The following is a 17,599-nucleotide window of genomic DNA, read 5'->3' on the forward strand; positions in this document are numbered from 1 at the left end:
ATCTGAAGGTGATACAGATAGCAAAAACATTGACAGAAAAAGAGTAATGGAAATATAAAGCATGAACTACTTCTGTATGGAGGGGCTGCCAACATTCACATATCACGGTTGTTGAATGCATCTCAAGAGGGGAAAATAATTTCCAAACTATGAATTCCTTTGTATTCTCTCCAAGGACAAGAAATATCACACATTTCCTGGAATTGGGTATACTTGACAGCTCTGTTAGGCATGAGGAATATAAGTTTCCTTATCAAGAGTGACTTACGGGGAGTCCGCGAGGACCTAGAGTTCCCATGTTACCACTAGCACCAGTTGGTCCCTGCAAGGAAACAATCATACAAACTTCCAAGTTTTGTTGTGTTGCAACTGTCTTACTTTCGTCAACATGTAGGATGTGATCAGCAATAATAGATTTACCTCAAATTGAAACATGTCGATGACACAAACACACCTCATCAAGAATGGCGTTTTAATAGTGTAATGACTAACTCTCATTTCCACATCATAATATGCTGCACAGACTAAAAGTGAATTGTTGCAGCAAGACAAATATGAGAATTGGTTTATTTTCCAAATGCCATTCTTAGCATCACTAGCTCGGCAACACAATGACATCATAATTGTCAACCATGGGGGGATTTGTTTTGATTAGTGACCATCTGACTGTAGTATGATTGGTATGTGCTTTCTGTCTCAGAAACCAGTTGCTCAGAAATGTGATAAGGTGTCTTATGCAAGTATACATTATGACTTACATGTTCTGTCTTTAAAATCATATATGCAACCATTCCATACGTTGCATCATGACAAGTTCCTTTTTTCATGTTCCATTCAGTGATTACAATAGAACTCTTGAATCTAACAATGGCTAGACAAACCTGATGGGCAATAATGCTTCAGTTCCACATGAATATCTTACTATAACAAAAGGAATTACAGTGAAATACATCCTCCTCTTTATCAGACAGTGTGTTTCAAGTATCTCAAATTCTCACACAGCACAAAAGCAGGTATGCCAATTTAAGCACAATTAGGTCAAGAATTAATATTCTTTGGAAAAGACAAGTGAGAGGGATGGAATTGCAGTTTCATATGTTCAAGAAATATCCTTATTTCAGGAATATAGTTTTAAAATTTCCCTTATCTATACAGTGCAATGTCATTTCTTGACAGATCAATTTACCAAGTGATATCCAGTGTACATATCACATTACCATTGAGAAAAGCCTTGACTAAAGGTGCTTACCACTTCTCCATTGCGGCCAGAGCGTCCATCAAGACCACGCTCACCAGCAAGACCAGCAGGTCCCTGGATACCAGCAGCTCCACGCATACCTTGTTCTCCCTAGCAACAGGAAGATGGGGTATCCAGAATTGAACTTAACATTGAGTCAGGAAAAGACACACTAAGCAAGCCAGTCATTCAAAATGGAGTGTGGGTGCCTTCTGTAAGTTAGATCTATCATATGTGAATGTTCTTAAAACTGGACTGGAATTAATCTTTTCAAACCTCAAATTCCCACCACTCCTCCCTACCCACTGGGAATCATTCTGCCAAGTGTTTTCCATTTACCTTTTTTTTTTTAATTAGGAGATTTAGTCTTTAAAAAATATATATATATATATTTATTTCTTGGTTGTTAAGAAAAGTTATCAATGTCATCCAACATGTATTGACACTGTCATGGTTTTGATCTAATCTCAATGTAACTGTTGTGCTTGTAAAATTTTTTCTTTCTCTTCAGATTATGTTTAATCTAGTCTTGAATTCTGCTTTATGGCATGCATAATATCATCTGAAAGTTTGGGTTGCCAGGCTACACAGTTAGATCTTTCTCATGACTATTTCGCAGTCTCTTCATGTACACTGCAGATTCTACAGTCTTGACAAACAAAAAGTTTTTTCCTTCATTTTGTTTCAATGCAACAAGAGTTTGTGTAAGCCCTACTATTATCCTTTTCTTCTCTTTTGGCAAATGCAATAGAGCAGTAGATCACTTGCTACAGTTAGACAATGAGAAATAGCCCAACTAAGATGATACATGTAACGTCAAATATGGACACTTTGGTTAAAGGAAGAGCTTCTGGCTAAAAGGCAACTAAAAATAAACAAATGAATATGATATCAGCAAAGACACATTTTGAGATACATGTACCAATAGGAGGAATGCATGCTGAAGAGGAACAAATCATGCTGAACTACGAGTATGACAGAGCTACAGAAAGAAGTCCAGACTGGTTACAAAGTGAAAAAGGAAATACTACGAGTATGACAGAGCTACAGAAAGAAGTCCAGACTGGTTACAAAGTGAAAAAGAAAATACTATGAGTATGACAGAGCTACAGAAAGAAGTCCAGACTGGTTCAAAGTGAAAAAGAAAATACTACGAGTATGACAGAGCTACAGAAAGAAGTCCAGACTGGTTCAAAGTGAAAAAGGAAATTCTGCCAACTCACAACTTCTCCCATATTTCCAGCGACTCCTACAGGTCCAGTGCTTCCACGCTCACCACGGTTTCCACGGAGACCAGCCACACCCTGCATGCCACCAGGTCCCTATGACACAAACATTGGAGAAGCTTTGTCACACACTGTATACTGACATGGATGTTCCATGAGGTGATGACAGGGTATTGTCTCATATCACTTTTCATTTTCAATAGAAAAATATATACATGTACAAGAAATTACAACATCCTTATCACAGATTATGTCTATTTAGTATTGTGATTATTAGAGACCATACATGTACATAGAAAAATGAACTGAATGGATCAAAACAAACCATCTTTTCAGCGAAAGAAGGGCAAAGTTCTCACCTGACCACCTGGCACACCAACAACTCCCTGACTACCAGCTTCTCCACGCACTCCTTGGCGACCAGCCACTCCTTGGGGACCAGCAGGTCCAGGCTCACCATTAGTACCCTGGTAAGACAAAGGTTAAATCACTGCAATCATTCTAGTCTAATTGGACTCACAATGTCAAACACAAACTTGTGCTTCATTAATATCTCAAAGTATCTAAATTACAAGGGGATCACAAATGGTAATTTGATTTCTTTGAGCAGTTGACTAGAACGTTTCTGCTCCATACACTACCACTACATCTAAAATAAGACAACATGATTGGGAACAACATTCACATTTCGATGAATATCACTGATCTTAACCTCTGACAATGGCCAGAACTTGATTCTTCACCTGTACCCCCCCCCCAAAAAAAAAAAAAAAAAAAAAAAAAAAATGTGAAGAATATGATAATGGTAAATATGAAGGTGACTCTTTCACCTTGACCTTCTAAAGACATTTCATCTCTGTCATTTCAGGAAATTGATTGTATTAATTCCCATAATTCCACACATCTATGGACCTTTGATGTTGATTTTTTTTTCTTTATCTAATCAAAACATCTACACCACATACAAACATATATTATTAAGTCAGGTGCAACAAAATTATTCAAAAAAATATATTCATTTTAACTTGCAAGAAGAACAAGGTGAGAGAGATGGAAGGACAGACAAATGGATGGCTGTAACATACCACCTTTTGCACCTTTCAGGGCACAGGCATAAAATATATAATGCCTGTTTGCATAATTAATCTGATCTATTATACAGTCATACTTTGGTTATAACACATATTCATCTTGAATGAACATTCTGAATGCAGGTATGTGTATACCATGAGAGCCTTCTAAATAGTAAATTCTTTTCAAATGCTCATTGACAATTCAAATATCAGATCATCTCTACCTAATTATTAAGAATCAAATCCTATGCTATTCATTCATATTTCCATCTCCATAAACCATAGACTTGACTAATAATAAGACTTTGAGTAAGGACTGGTCTAACTCACAGCATCTCCTTGTACACCAGGTGCTCCAGTCTCTCCACGGTTACCATTGAGACCCTATGAGAAACATCAAGAAAAAGATGAGGAACCACTCTCTGCACGTACACAAAAATAGTCTTTTATTGACTTGCAAAGAAAATCAGGTCGTCAGAAAGATGGAGTTAAGAGTTTTCTGCGATCAATCATTTTTAGACATCTTTTTTCTAATGACCGATTGTACTTAAGAAATGATGATAATAATAATAAGAAGAAGAAGCAGAAGAAGAATTACAATTACTATTAATTATTATTACCATTATCATTATTATCATTATTATTATTACAATTATTATTATTATTATTATTATTATTATTATTATTATTATTATTATTATTATTATTATTATTATTATCATTATCATTATCATTATCATTATCATTATTATTATTATTATTATTATTATTATTGTTATTATTGTTATTATTATTAGTAGTAGTATTATTATTATTACTACTACTACTACTACTACTACTACTGCTATTACTATTAGTACTCGATTTGCAAAGGGCAGAAACTATGTACGTATATACTATACTGCAAGAGCTCCCGATGAGCTTCACAATATTTTTAACAATTTTGAATAAAGAGATGTGTTATTAGTCTTAACCCTATTCCCAGCAGGGGGCATTTTGCCCCCCCCCCCCCCTCGACGTTTCACGTGATTATTCCGGTACGCGTGATCCTCTCGCTGCGACATTTTATGACTTTTTTCTTTCAAGTATCGCGCAACTTTTAAGACCAAATTTGTTGCTCCCGGGCATACCATTTTGAAGCCATACCCCTTTGCAAAAAATTTGTCGACCCCAAAATTGCTCAAAAACATGATTTTGTGTACAAATCCAATGTAAATTGTGTTTTTGCAATTAATTCATATAAATATAAATATTTTTACTTTCAATGGCTGATAATGATTTATTTCAGCCTGATTATGCTTTAAAGAGTTTCTACAACAAATTTTGATGAAAAAAACAACAAAAACAAAAAGTAAAAAACAAAGAAATACATTAAAATTCAGTAAACAATAAAATACATAAGAAATAATTAGGAAGCCAAATTTTTGCTTCAATATTATTGTTAAGGATATTGAAAAGAATATGTTCACCGTTAATCAGAAGTCTTGGAGCTTTATTTTTTGATTTATAGGCAAAAAGACATTTTTGCATAAATTAGCATAAATTAATATAAAATACATAAATTAAAATTAGAAAAATCTAACTATACAGTCTTGTAGATTACATTGGCCTCTACCTTAGGGCAAATTTTCGCGAGGATCCTGCGATCCACGACCGAGATCTAAAGAGGGGGCGAAAAAGGCCCCGCCGGTGGTTTCAAGTCCCTCAAAAAACCCAGTGGGATTAGGGTTAACTTGAATAATGCTTCAATTGGGGATTTCCTGATTTCCAATGGTAGGTTGTTCAAAAGTCTGGGGGCTGCACAAGCAAATGCTCAATGTCTTAATTCAATGTTTGTTAAACATTTTGAGACTTGCTGAGCAAAACATATCTGTACAACTATGCAGATTATGAGTGTGTTTGTGATATTCCAGGTAATAGTTCTGTAATATAAACAAGGGCTTGACCATTAAGTTAACCATTAATTAGTTTAACTTATATTTGGGTTTGGTGCTTACAGCTTCTCCTACTGGACCGGGTGGTCCAGCGTTTCCTGGTGGTCCACTTGCTCCCTGTAAGTGAAGTGAGATGCTTAGAGTTAAGACTGTGACTCACTGGAAGACTGCTTTCTATCTGTCTCTCTGTCAAGCAGCACAATACAAATGAGCTGCAACCTTTTCATACAGCCACGGGCAGATCCTGCTGGGTCTAGACACTTCACGATACATATACCATGTATGTATCACAACTGAAGTTTGATGAAGTTTAACATGCAAGAGAATATTTAACTGAAATTTAACTGTTTGGAATTTGATTTTATGTCATCAGTAAGTAACGAAGACTGAAGATTTGCACTGTAGACATGCCATTACAGTGAACAACCTCTGTTATTCCACTCAAGGTGGATAGAACAGTCATCTAGAAACAGCCAATAGCTAGGACCATAAGTGGAAATGATGCAGAATGAATTGGCATGGCTGCAGAGCAGGGGCTTTTCGTAGTCTTTGGAAGAGACTCCATAGCAGTCTGTAGCAGAGACTTTGATTATGAAAATAGATGTACTTTAAAGAGCATCACAATAAAAATCTCCTCTAAGGGCGAGAAAACCAAGTTTGCAACAAGCACATAAGAGTACAATTGGTGTGACTTACAACTCTCCAAAATATCAAAATGACTACGTTCACCTCTCCATTTCTTTAGGGACCACTTACCATCTCCCCTGGGGGGCCTGGGGGTCCATCATTGCCAGGGCTGCCCTATTGAGAAGAAGAAAACCACACAGATCACTTCAGCTTCTAATCTCTGCAATCTCTTCAGTTACCAGACATTCAACAAATTTTTCCATTTTTTTTTAATGGTGTAATAATTAATCTTCCATTTAGACTTCGAAAATGAATCTGTTTGCTCTTTCGAAATGACTTCTTTATACACACTTGGACAATTAACCTCAACAAGAGCCATGACATGCAAGTGAAATCAATCAAATTACATTCAAAATAAAATTCCAGGGATTCATGAGCACAGATTTCTTGGGAAGCTAAAAAACAAGGTATCTCAACTTTGCAAAACAGTCAAAATGAGTAACTTACAGTTGGTCCTGTCTTGCCATCATTTCCTGCTAGTCCATCTTCACCTGCAGCTCCCTAGTTCAACAAAGAGAAAGAAATGACAAAGTTTAACATCATGCATTTTCTTTTGGTGCATGAGAGAATGAAAGGTAGGATATATATTTTCTTCGACTTATGGACAACAAAAGGAATGAATAGTTACTATTCTTTACCCGTTCCATACTGAATTCTGAAATGCCCAAAGACTGAACACACAGGCCATCAGGTTCCATACGGAACCAGTTAAGCTCTATCCACTTTTGCCACGGACAAGATCTGACCAAGAACAGTATGCAAGGATAAGAAATTTTATGTTCAAAAAAGAGATTTGAGTTCATTGTGTGGATATAATTATTCTGAAGGGCTTTCTAGTTTGCACTTCTGCCTTTTGTCTTTAATTTTTATGCATCTCTCCTGAACAAAGAATAAACAAAGAGAGACATTCAAACATTTACTTACATTTGGTCCAGTGCGGCCTGGGGAACCTGGCTCTCCATTTACGCCCTGTGCAAAGAGATGATTAGACACAAGTGGTTTCATCATTGCTTTCAGACAAGAACCAATGTGCTATCTTGTGTAATTATCACTCCGTACAATAAGGCATGTGAACATTCAAATCAATTACTTTAAGTAAGGTGCAAGTTTCCACTAAACACACCTGTAGTCTCCATTTTATGAACAGACTACATATTTTCATCTCACATACCATTTCATCTCAAAAATTTTTATTCAGTATATTTATTCACTAAAAAAGAAGGTGGCATACAAATAAACTGTACAATGATATAACAAAGACAAGGAGTTTCATAACTTACCCTAGATCCTGTCTCACCAGCAGGGCCCTGAGGTCCAGCTTCTCCGGGTTCACCCTGTTTTAAATAATAAAAGTGAATACTTTATCAATCAAATATAACTGGCTTAAATTTGCATTCATGTGTTCATGATGCAAGGTCAACTCCACTCAAACTTAGAATACAAATAAAATGTGTGCACCTGTTGGAGGAGGGTACTGGGTATGTGTTCTGGTACTAGGTATGCAGAACACATTTGCCTTCTTTGCTTTTAATTTGGCCTAATTCATATGCACGAATATGTACCAAGTAAGAAACTATAATCATTTATGTTATTGAGGCTCAATGTAATATGAACACAGGATTTCCAAATTGCACAGTAGACTTTCAAGAAATGAATACAGGCAGAGTGGTTGTGACTTAAATATCTGAGGTACACTTTGTAAATCATTTCTGTGTTCTTGTGGCCACTCACTTTGTGATGAGACTAAACAGGTTTGGGTGATAAAAGAAAAAAAAAAAAAGCTGTTAACTTACCATGAATCCTTGGAGTCCTGGAGCGCCAAGAAGACCTGGAACTCCTTGGGTTCCCTAGAAATTAACATCAAGATATATCCATTATTAACATTACTGCTCAGCATACTCAAGATGAATAGAGTTTCCTTCTCTTGCAGAGTGAAGGAGTCACCTTAGCTGGGTACCTTAAAGGGACTGTACAGTACTGGTTGAGGTGGGGATTCATGTTTTTCGGCTCTATGATCTACAATGTACCTATATAGCCCGGCCTAGTTAGGGTTAAAAGAGTAATACCCTGGTTTTGAGCTTGTGCAGAATCAGTTATTGTAAAGATTATACATTCTTTAATCTACTATTAAAGACAAAGACAAAGATATATGAAAGGCTATGTAAACTTACTGTTTCTCCGAGTGGTCCACGGGGTCCAGCAGGTCCCATGGATCCAGTTTCTCCCTGTAAACATTAAAAAAAAAAAAAAAAAACAGGATCATGGCCTCGAGACATCTTAGTTTTGTCTATGATATGAAATGACAATTCTTTCCCAATGAAGAAAAAAAAAGAGAGTTCATGAAAACTTTGAAGTTGTAAAAGAAACAGACATGCTAATATACAACCCTAATTGTGATTCACAATGAGTCAAAAGGCTCTATCAAGTGACCCTTCACAGCTGAGGGACATCTTTACTATGACACACCAATGGGCCTAGCAACATCTTCACCTTGAAAATTGTAGGAACTAGGAGACAACATCATCTTGATACACCTGAAGGCAAGGCACATTCACCTTGACTTCAAAGAGGGCCAGAAGAATTAACCTAGATACATCAGAGGATTTACAGAAAGGCCAGATTGGATTCTAAAATATCATTTTTTATGACTACTACAGTCATTCAGCTGCATTGCTACTAACTGAAGCAGCCCGAGCTCAGTCAGACTAGCACTTTGCCAGAAGTTGGTATTATTTTCAAAGGGTCAAATGAAAGACTAGCTCGGGGAGTCACTAGAGAGCAATTGATGTGGCAAATTTATCCTTACAATATGTCATTTTAGGTGTCGACAGAAACATATTATATTTCCTTCTGAAGCCTCAAAAGAGACAAGTGTATATCTCAATGTGATTTCTTGCAGAAACTCATGAAATAAATTGCAACAATTGATTACAGTGTTTTTTTTTTCCCAAGACTTCTTAAATAAGAAATAATAAGAAATAATAATAAATTAACAGGAAGACAGAAGAAGAGACTACACGACCTCTTCTCCCTCTATTTCAAATAAAAATTTATTATGGTTCTCATGCTGGGTCTTTACAATTGTAGGTACTTTCATACATCAAGCTCTCTTCCTTCACCTTCTTCACAAATTTTATTTTCAAACAGGGAAGTTCTCATTTCATTTTCTATTCACTGATCTTATTTGAAAACAGTAAGTTTTCAGATGATCTTCAATTTACACCGAATGAATAATGAACCAAAGAGCTGAACCTACCTGCTCTCCTCCATTTCCTGCAGGTCCTTGCTCCCCACCAGGTCCACGAAGACCCTGAGAAAGGATGAAATCACATCATATCAATGTTAGGTTCACACTAGACCTTAAGCGATAGGTTTTACAACCTCCTATCAGAATATATTTTAATATACAATATACTGCGTGTCACAACAAATACAAAAAATTACAGCGACTCTGGCAAGTTCTAATGAATGAAGAACTCTTCCGCTACTTCCATGAAGTTTACAGACTAAAAAGGTTTTTCTCAACCAACAGCCAAAAAGAATGTTAAAAGAAGCATCCATAAGAATGTTCCATGCAGTAGAGTCAAAAGGATAACTGCACACACAATGATGAACTTTAGAAAATTGATCTGTTATCTGTCATGTTCTACCAGTAGAGGTCATTACATTTACAGGAACATGTGTTTAAATTCTGATATGAAGTGAATCTATAATTTTGCACTTTTCTTGTATACAATAGTAAAATTATGAAGTAATGTATATGCTATAATATTTTGCAAATGTTATTATAGAAAGACCAAGTGTTAGTGTGGAGCTGTTATAGACTCCATGATGGAGCAGCAGGTTGCCTTAAAAAGTCTTCTTCTCCTCATGTCATCAAGAGAAGAAAAACAATCTCCCTGATTCACAGATCATTTTGCTCAAAGAGTAAGGAGCATGTTTACAGGCCTATGAGTGGTTGGAAACCAAAGTGACAAAATGAGAAATAAGTTTACTCTTCTCAGTAGACGGGGTAGTGCTTTATAACTCTTCATGAGATGAACAGGCTATTTGCATGACAGAATTCAATATTTTTGTAAGTTGTCAATTTCTTAAAGGGGATGGCTAGTAACTGATCAGTGGGAATCAGTGGGATTGCTGGGTGATGATTGTTCAAATCCTTGTGGGATTCATTTAAGAATACATTATAATATAATGTATTCTTTATATCTGTATCTCATATTCAGAGACCATTCAGAGACCATTCACAACAATAGATATATTATATCTATTGTTGTGAATGGTCTCTGAATGGTCTCTGAATATGAGACCATTCTGAAGCAAATAATTTTCACACAAAAATAGATATATAATGTACTCTTAAATGAATCCCACAAGGATTTGAACAATCATCACCCAGCAATCCCACTGATCAGTTACTAGCCATCCCCTTTAAAAATCAATTTACTGACTGAAATTGAAAAAATAAGAACACTGTAAAACTGACTACATGTACAGTAAAGAGATATATCACATGACACAAACAGCTCCCTCCCATATATGATCTCAAACATGTGCCAACTCACAGTACACTAGCAGTTGCACAACTAACTGGCAAAACCAAACAAATAAACAATAACATCAATAACAATGTTTGAAAAGGAGATGAAGTAACATGTCTAGTTACTGATATTACTAGTTTGGGAGATAGCAGCATGTCTTTCTCTGACAGCATAAGATAAATGTTTAGTGCTTAGAATCCTACCCTAGCTCCTTGAGGGCCACGGCTTCCTGTCATTCCTTGGTAACCAGCGATACCCTGTGAATGAAAATAATCAAGGTTAGGATCAATGGATCATTTAACAGGATAAAGATAATTATACAGATGTATATGTGTTTTTTTCTCCATGTTCCTTCACATCTTTGCATTTATTCCTCATTAGATTATTCATCTGGCATAATCACAAGTAGCAAGATATTGAGAAAAATGTTATGAACTATTAATAATGGGTTAATTCATTTTGATTTAAAATATGTCCAACAGAATATAGAAATAAAAGTACAGAGATATTGAGAAAAATGCTCCAAACTCTTCTTGGGTTAATTCATTCTGATTTAAAATATGTCAAACAGAATATAGAAATAAAAAAAAGAACTTGTACTTACAATATCTCCTCGATCTCCTGAAATACCTGGAGGACCAGTCACACCCTATAAGAATTTTAAAAAAATAACAAGAAGGGAAAGAGCTCAGTCATAGACAACAGATTAGATGGGATGATACACATCAACTACAGTGAATAGTATGTTACAGTGATTACAGATAAAACAGGCAAAAATTTAATCCTTCAAACATATAGCCCTCACATTGAATAAATGGTAAGCCTTTGGCACCATATTGTTATCCTTAACCTGTTGAGGACGGACTGACTTTGCTACCACACGCATTTCCCATAGACACCTGCCTGAGTATACTCGGGACTCATTCTCATCGGGTTAAGGGGTACTTTAAGTTACTTCATACTGAATGTCTGCATATCAAATTGAATGTAATTATACGAGTTTCATCCCAAAATGAATAAACACTCCTTACCTGAGATCCTGGTGCTCCAAGCCGTCCTGGGGCTCCAACTTCTCCTGCTGGTCCCTGCAAGCATTCAAATGAGAGGACACTTTTGTTTCCTCAATTCTTTTGCTTTCTGAGTCATGTTTTTTCCTCCTCATTTGAGTATGTTGCAAATATACAGAAGTACATTGTATCAACCTCAGAAGCATGTATGAAACAAAGCCTCCAGCATCCCTGGGGCAGAAGGCATTACAAATTCACAAATAATAATAATGTATAAAACAGCAATGCAATGTTTTCTCTTCCTACATAGACTTCTTGCAACAAATTGGAATACTCTTTCAATAAGAGTGGAAAGGAATATGCAAAAAATTGGAGAAAAACAATCAATGATCTCCATGAATACAAACTGTTAGTGGTCTTCAGCTGAATTCTAAATTTACTAATTCAATCGATGTGCTTCAGACATAGTTGATTCTAACTCACTACAAATACTCAATGCTTAATGCAACAGGTATATTTTTCAGTGAGTTGGGTGCAGAGTCTTGGAAACTATTGTAGTAACAGAAAAGTGATAATTGTGCATCATTTGATATGATAAACTCTCTGCATACCACATTAATTTCCTTTCTGTAGGTTTGTGTGTGAAACTGGTGCACACTTGACTCACTGGCATAGACAGGTTTCAAAGGTGTGGTGTCTTACCATCTCTCCTGCAATGCCACTGTCACCACTGTTTCCTGAAACACCCTACAAGATGATTCAGAAATGCGAAATCACAAAAATTAAACATCACAGGATAAGTGGACAAGAGGAATTCCATAAAAATGATCTCATACATCTAAAGCCACATTCTACAGTATGCCATCTTATTGTTTCTTGATAAGGTCATACTCTTTGGGGACACTGGGCTAGAGAAGGACACAAAACAAGGTCCTGCTTCATTCCTTGGATTTCCCATCAAGGGAGTGCTAGGTAATACATTATCCTCACATGTGTCAAGTAAAAGAAAATACGGGTTTGATTATTGTATTCTTTCTACTGTGGCACAAAAAAATATGATGTAAGGGAAAATGAGGAGTCACAATAAATTCTGTTACTCCAGTCAACAACATTGCTGTGGACACCACAGCTGACGTGATTAAGCTTTGAGAGATTTAGGTATCACCTCTAAATCTTTTTTCCAGTGAATTATAACAGACTCTCACATTTGTCATCAGATAAATATGAATGGGACTACTCCTTCATTAGGAAAGTTGTTGGGTTGTGGTTGTTCCCCCCCCCCCCCCCCCCCCCCGATGCAATTACATCTTAAAAGGGATGTAGTTTCGGGTTACCTGGTATTTTACTAAAACAAACCATCCTTGCATGATCAATAACTATTGATAATAACAGAATGGAACAACAGCCAGTTTGAGTCAGTCAGTGGTATAACTTTCAACTGTCACATGTACGCTTTAGTGTCATTACACACACAGTAGAGTGAACAAGATATACTCACAGCCACACCAGCGGCACCAGGAGATCCCCGAGGACCAGTCTCACCCAGAAGACCCACAGCTCCAGTTGATCCACGTTCCCCAGAGATACCAGTCTCTCCCTATCATACAGTGAATTCAGGAAAATCTTCATTACTACATGTTGTTAGCAGAGTACATTGTCTGAGAAAATTTTCTAAATATTTAATGGTAGGCTCATTTTCCAGAATGGTTACTTTCATATCTGCTATTATGATAGAACAATATTTATAAACATGATATAAAGTAGATTCTAACAATCTTCTTCATAATCTCAGAACAACATTTACAGGTCATTAAATGTTTTAGACATCAATTCTCAGTTCATGTCACCTATATCCACAATGCAGTTTGCATACAGTGCACTATCACAATGCATGAATTAAACATCCCTTCATCTGAGGAGCATGAACTATTTGAGCCTTTAAAGAAATGGGAGTAATCCAATATTCCTTTGCACTACATGTACTTAACAAATCTCATCTCATGGACTGTCAATCTGGAAGCATTTAGTCATTATACAGCTAGGTATCACCAGCAAGGGATAGTTGATATCTTGAATCCAAAAATACATACCTTGGCACCAGCCAGTCCGGGGGCTCCTGGGGCTCCTTGGGGTCCAGAATTGCCCTAAATATAAAGAGAATAAATCCATTCAAAACTTGTATTTTCTTCTTGCAAGTGTAGGCACAAACATATTTCAGAAGGCTTGTTCAGCCACATTCTATTCATATTGAAGGAAAAAAGTACAGCATCATTACAGTTGTTAGATAAATAACCAAATAATGTGACCCAAGTTTTCTTTTTTTTTTCTTCTTTTTTTAAAATAAATAATCTGAATAATTGGGTTTTTTTCTGAAGGAATTTGAGACCACAAAGGATTGCACAGGCACATATACATGCGGTCTATGCTTGAGTAACTCACTGAATATCACAACCATTTAAATTGTTTTTCTTTCCACTCTTTCTTTCCATCTTTCTCGCTCCGCCATCTATTGCAAAAAGAAGAAATTAGAATGAATCAATACTTACCCCAGGTCCCTGTTCACCAGTGGCTCCTGCAGATCCACGTTCACCCTACACCAAAGAGAAATAGTACATAGAGAAGGCTTAATGGAGACTATCACTGAAACCCTTCAACATCATCTCTCTTAAAAGTGAGAGAAAAGTTTGATGCAATTTAGCACATAAGAACAGGTGATTGATACTGTGGAAAGCATTATTATTGCAAATAAAAAGTGTTCAAAAAGCACTGGATGAAAGAACTATCTCTATCAATGAAAGAAAGTAAAAACAGATCTGGCACTACCACCACACATAATTGCAAAAAAGACAAAGTTAATGGTGCTGATACAGGTGTACTACAAAAAGGTGAAAAGTTACCTACACTGATGTAGTAAGAAATAAGGATGATTGACCTTAAGATAGGAGGAACAGTCAATCCGTTATGTTTATACATCTGTAAAATAGTTACTAACTATAAAAGTAACAAACTTACAGCTGGACCTTTAGCTCCAGTCGCTCCACTGGCTCCAGTAAGACCACGTGCACCCTGTAGAGAAGAGTAAAAGAAATATCAGAGGCATTCTATACTTTTCTGCGATACAAGACTAGTAGAACAAAACTCCAATCTCACAGTCAATATATGAGGTATACAGCTACAGACAAAATGAATGATTTCTCTCTAACACTCATTCACAGGTCATCCTTAAGCAACACAATACCTGCAAATACTCCATGAATTCATCTCTATTAAGAGACTAATATGCAAAAATAGCAATATATAAATCAGAAGAGTCATGTCTTTTTTTAAAATAAATTTTTCCCCTCCCTAGACAGGTATTCAGGTCTCTATCAGGGACAAAAGTTTGTACTAAACAATTCATCAATGCTATGAAAGTACAACAGAATTCAATAACTGTTCAAGTGGCATAAGATGTGATGTTTGAAACTTTTCCTAAAATTATTCCATGAAGTTAATATCCTCTTTACATTGCAGTGGAACCAATAGACAGTGATTTCACATTCATCCAACCAGTGTTCACTCACAGGGTTTCCTGGTGCGCCCATCATGCCCACAGCTCCAGTATTTCCACTCTCTCCCTGTAAGCCCTTGTCTCCTTGAGCGCCATTCCTTCCGCGTCGGCCCTAGAGTGAAAGAATTTTTTTTTTTTAAATCCCCCATGTACAACATCATAACTTTGCAGTGCCCTTCACTCTCCTGAAGAGACAGAGAGTACTTTTTACTTTACCAGACCTTGTTTGCAAAAGCACTGTATATCTTTGTTTGGGATAAACTTTTATTATGATGATGGTTCCTATTAATGGACTGTGCAAGCATTAGAATATAGCCAACAGAAATATAACAAACCATTCAGAGTTCCAGTGATTAGAGTTCTGAGACTTGGTTAGCCTTTTGTCAAGGCCCTCTCGCTGTATGGTGAAGACAGCCCAGCTGAGTGGGGTAGCGCGAGGGCCTTTTGAGATCTGCTTCGCATCCTTTCGTTAGCCATTTGAATTACCAACTTTTGCTCCCCGATTTTGGGAGCAAAAGTAAGTCTGGCTGCCCGAGCCCAAGCCTGATTTGCATATGCTTGCCACAGACCTCCATGGGTGGTCAGTGATGCATGCGAACAGGCATGACAACACAGAGATGGACGATGTAGGGAGCACACCATCCAATTGGTCGACCAGAACCCATTAATATGAATATTCAGTAAGGTCCATGTGTCATAAATAATAGTGTGTGAAGCAGATCTCACAAGGACCTCTTGCAGTCGAGCTCGACTGGGCTCGCTTCACTCGCCCATTATACAAGAGGGTCTTGACAAAAGGCTGAAACTTGGTTAACTTCCAAGTGTGTCTGTGCAGACATCTTTTACCAGAACTCAAAATAATTTCAGTTAAATGTGTAACAACATACCAGGATTAAATTGAAACTCAGCAGCCAAAATCAATCTCATCTCATTGGTACTGTAGATTACATGAAGAAATTGTAAAATCCTTGACTTAAATAATTTCTATAATTTCTCGAAATAAAATTGTCTTTCTTCTCATAAACATGATATGACCTAACATCTTTTATGAAATAGCAGGGTGAGTCTTATCAATAACACTGCATCTCATAACATCAAAATATGATGCATTCAAGCTACATGTATCAGGATAACTGTCACTTACAGTCCATCCTTTGTGTCCAACATTACCAGGCCTTCCAGGCATACCAGACAGACCCTTGGGGAGAAGAAGAAAAAAAAAAGTAAAGAAAAGTAATGTTGGGAAATATTTCAATGTGTTTTTTAAAAATATCACAGAAAAGGTGTATAAATAACTACTGCACTTTTCAAATGATAAGTAATCCCCCAGTTTTCTTTCATGAAACTGTACAGCAATTACACGATATCTATTGTACTACCCAAGGCAAGATAAAAACAAAAACAAAACAAACAAACAAACAAACAAACAAATCTACTTTATACAATGACACTAGTTCCTTCTAAAATACCTCAATAGAAATATTGACCATGTTATTACTGCAGGTGCAACTCTCATAGAAGATTGGAGAGCTATATCAAACTATCGAGTATAAAGGCTCAGTATTACAAGTACCTTAGATTTCAGTGACAATTCAATAGTTATCAAAATGCATGAATGTATGAATTGAGGACTCAATAAAAGAGTAGCATGAAACTGAGTAACTCACAGGTCTTCCAGCTTCTCCAGCCATGCCCATTTCTCCTGGACTTCCATTCCTACCATCATTTCCATCTTCACCATCTTCTCCTCTTGGTCCTCTCATGCCAGCAGAGCCCTTTATATGAACATAGAAAATAACTTCAAGGAACACTCCTCACTTAACAGACATGACACAAGGCAAATTTTGCATTCAGAGCATGCCACTACCATCACAGTGATGATTTTAACAGAAAAACAAAACGAACAAAACAAATATGTGCAATCTATTGGAAATAACACAGAAAATTGAATACAGTTTTTCTCACTGTTACTCACTGTTCAGAATGGTTGCTGGTTTTTTTTTTTTTTTTTTTCAAAAAGAACTGGGCACTCTGACATATCTGATATGTATCTTAAATGTCTTTGAAAGAAAAAGGGCATAAAGGGGGATAAAGGGGCAAAATCAAATCAAGTCACTCAAAAGTTAATGAGTAAAAAGCACAATGAAACAGGCCACGGAATGTTTACTCGGCACCAGGGAAAAATGGAATACTTTTCATTCTGAAATAATGAACAATCAAGAATTTTTTGTTTTGTTTGTTTGTTTCTTGCTTCTTCTTTTTTTCGCAATGAATTAAAGGGACTCTACAGTACTGGTTGAGGTGGGGATTTATGTTTTGAACATTCCTAGGTCAGATAATGAAA

The 17,599-nt window shown here is 36.5% G+C and overlaps 1 protein-coding gene across 1 annotated transcript in view; it reads right to left on the reverse strand.

Moving 5' to 3' along the window:
- LOC140237502 (uncharacterized) overlaps positions 1-17,599 on the reverse strand; it is a 93,229-nt gene that overhangs the window by 22,001 nt on the left and 53,629 nt on the right. Inside the window, exons 10-33 of the mRNA XM_072317434.1 lie at positions 16,923-17,030; positions 16,400-16,453; positions 15,269-15,367; positions 14,718-14,771; positions 14,252-14,296; positions 13,796-13,849; positions 13,204-13,302; positions 12,408-12,452; positions 11,730-11,783; positions 11,303-11,347; positions 10,902-10,955; positions 9,414-9,467; positions 8,329-8,382; positions 7,951-8,004; positions 7,438-7,491; positions 7,082-7,126; positions 6,605-6,658; positions 6,227-6,271; positions 5,534-5,587; positions 3,867-3,920; positions 2,823-2,930; positions 2,461-2,559; positions 1,250-1,348; positions 269-322 (exon numbers count right to left, since the gene is read on the reverse strand). Of these exons, the coding sequence (XP_072173535.1) occupies positions 269-322; positions 1,250-1,348; positions 2,461-2,559; positions 2,823-2,930; positions 3,867-3,920; positions 5,534-5,587; positions 6,227-6,271; positions 6,605-6,658; positions 7,082-7,126; positions 7,438-7,491; positions 7,951-8,004; positions 8,329-8,382; positions 9,414-9,467; positions 10,902-10,955; positions 11,303-11,347; positions 11,730-11,783; positions 12,408-12,452; positions 13,204-13,302; positions 13,796-13,849; positions 14,252-14,296; positions 14,718-14,771; positions 15,269-15,367; positions 16,400-16,453; positions 16,923-17,030 (1,539 nt within the window). The remainder of the gene's footprint in view (positions 1-268; positions 323-1,249; positions 1,349-2,460; positions 2,560-2,822; positions 2,931-3,866; positions 3,921-5,533; positions 5,588-6,226; positions 6,272-6,604; positions 6,659-7,081; positions 7,127-7,437; positions 7,492-7,950; positions 8,005-8,328; positions 8,383-9,413; positions 9,468-10,901; positions 10,956-11,302; positions 11,348-11,729; positions 11,784-12,407; positions 12,453-13,203; positions 13,303-13,795; positions 13,850-14,251; positions 14,297-14,717; positions 14,772-15,268; positions 15,368-16,399; positions 16,454-16,922; positions 17,031-17,599) is intronic.

The sequence above is a fragment of the Diadema setosum genome, chromosome 14, assembly GCF_964275005.1.
Source record: "Diadema setosum chromosome 14, eeDiaSeto1, whole genome shotgun sequence".
Classification (NCBI taxonomy): domain Eukaryota; kingdom Metazoa; phylum Echinodermata; class Echinoidea; order Diadematoida; family Diadematidae; genus Diadema; species Diadema setosum.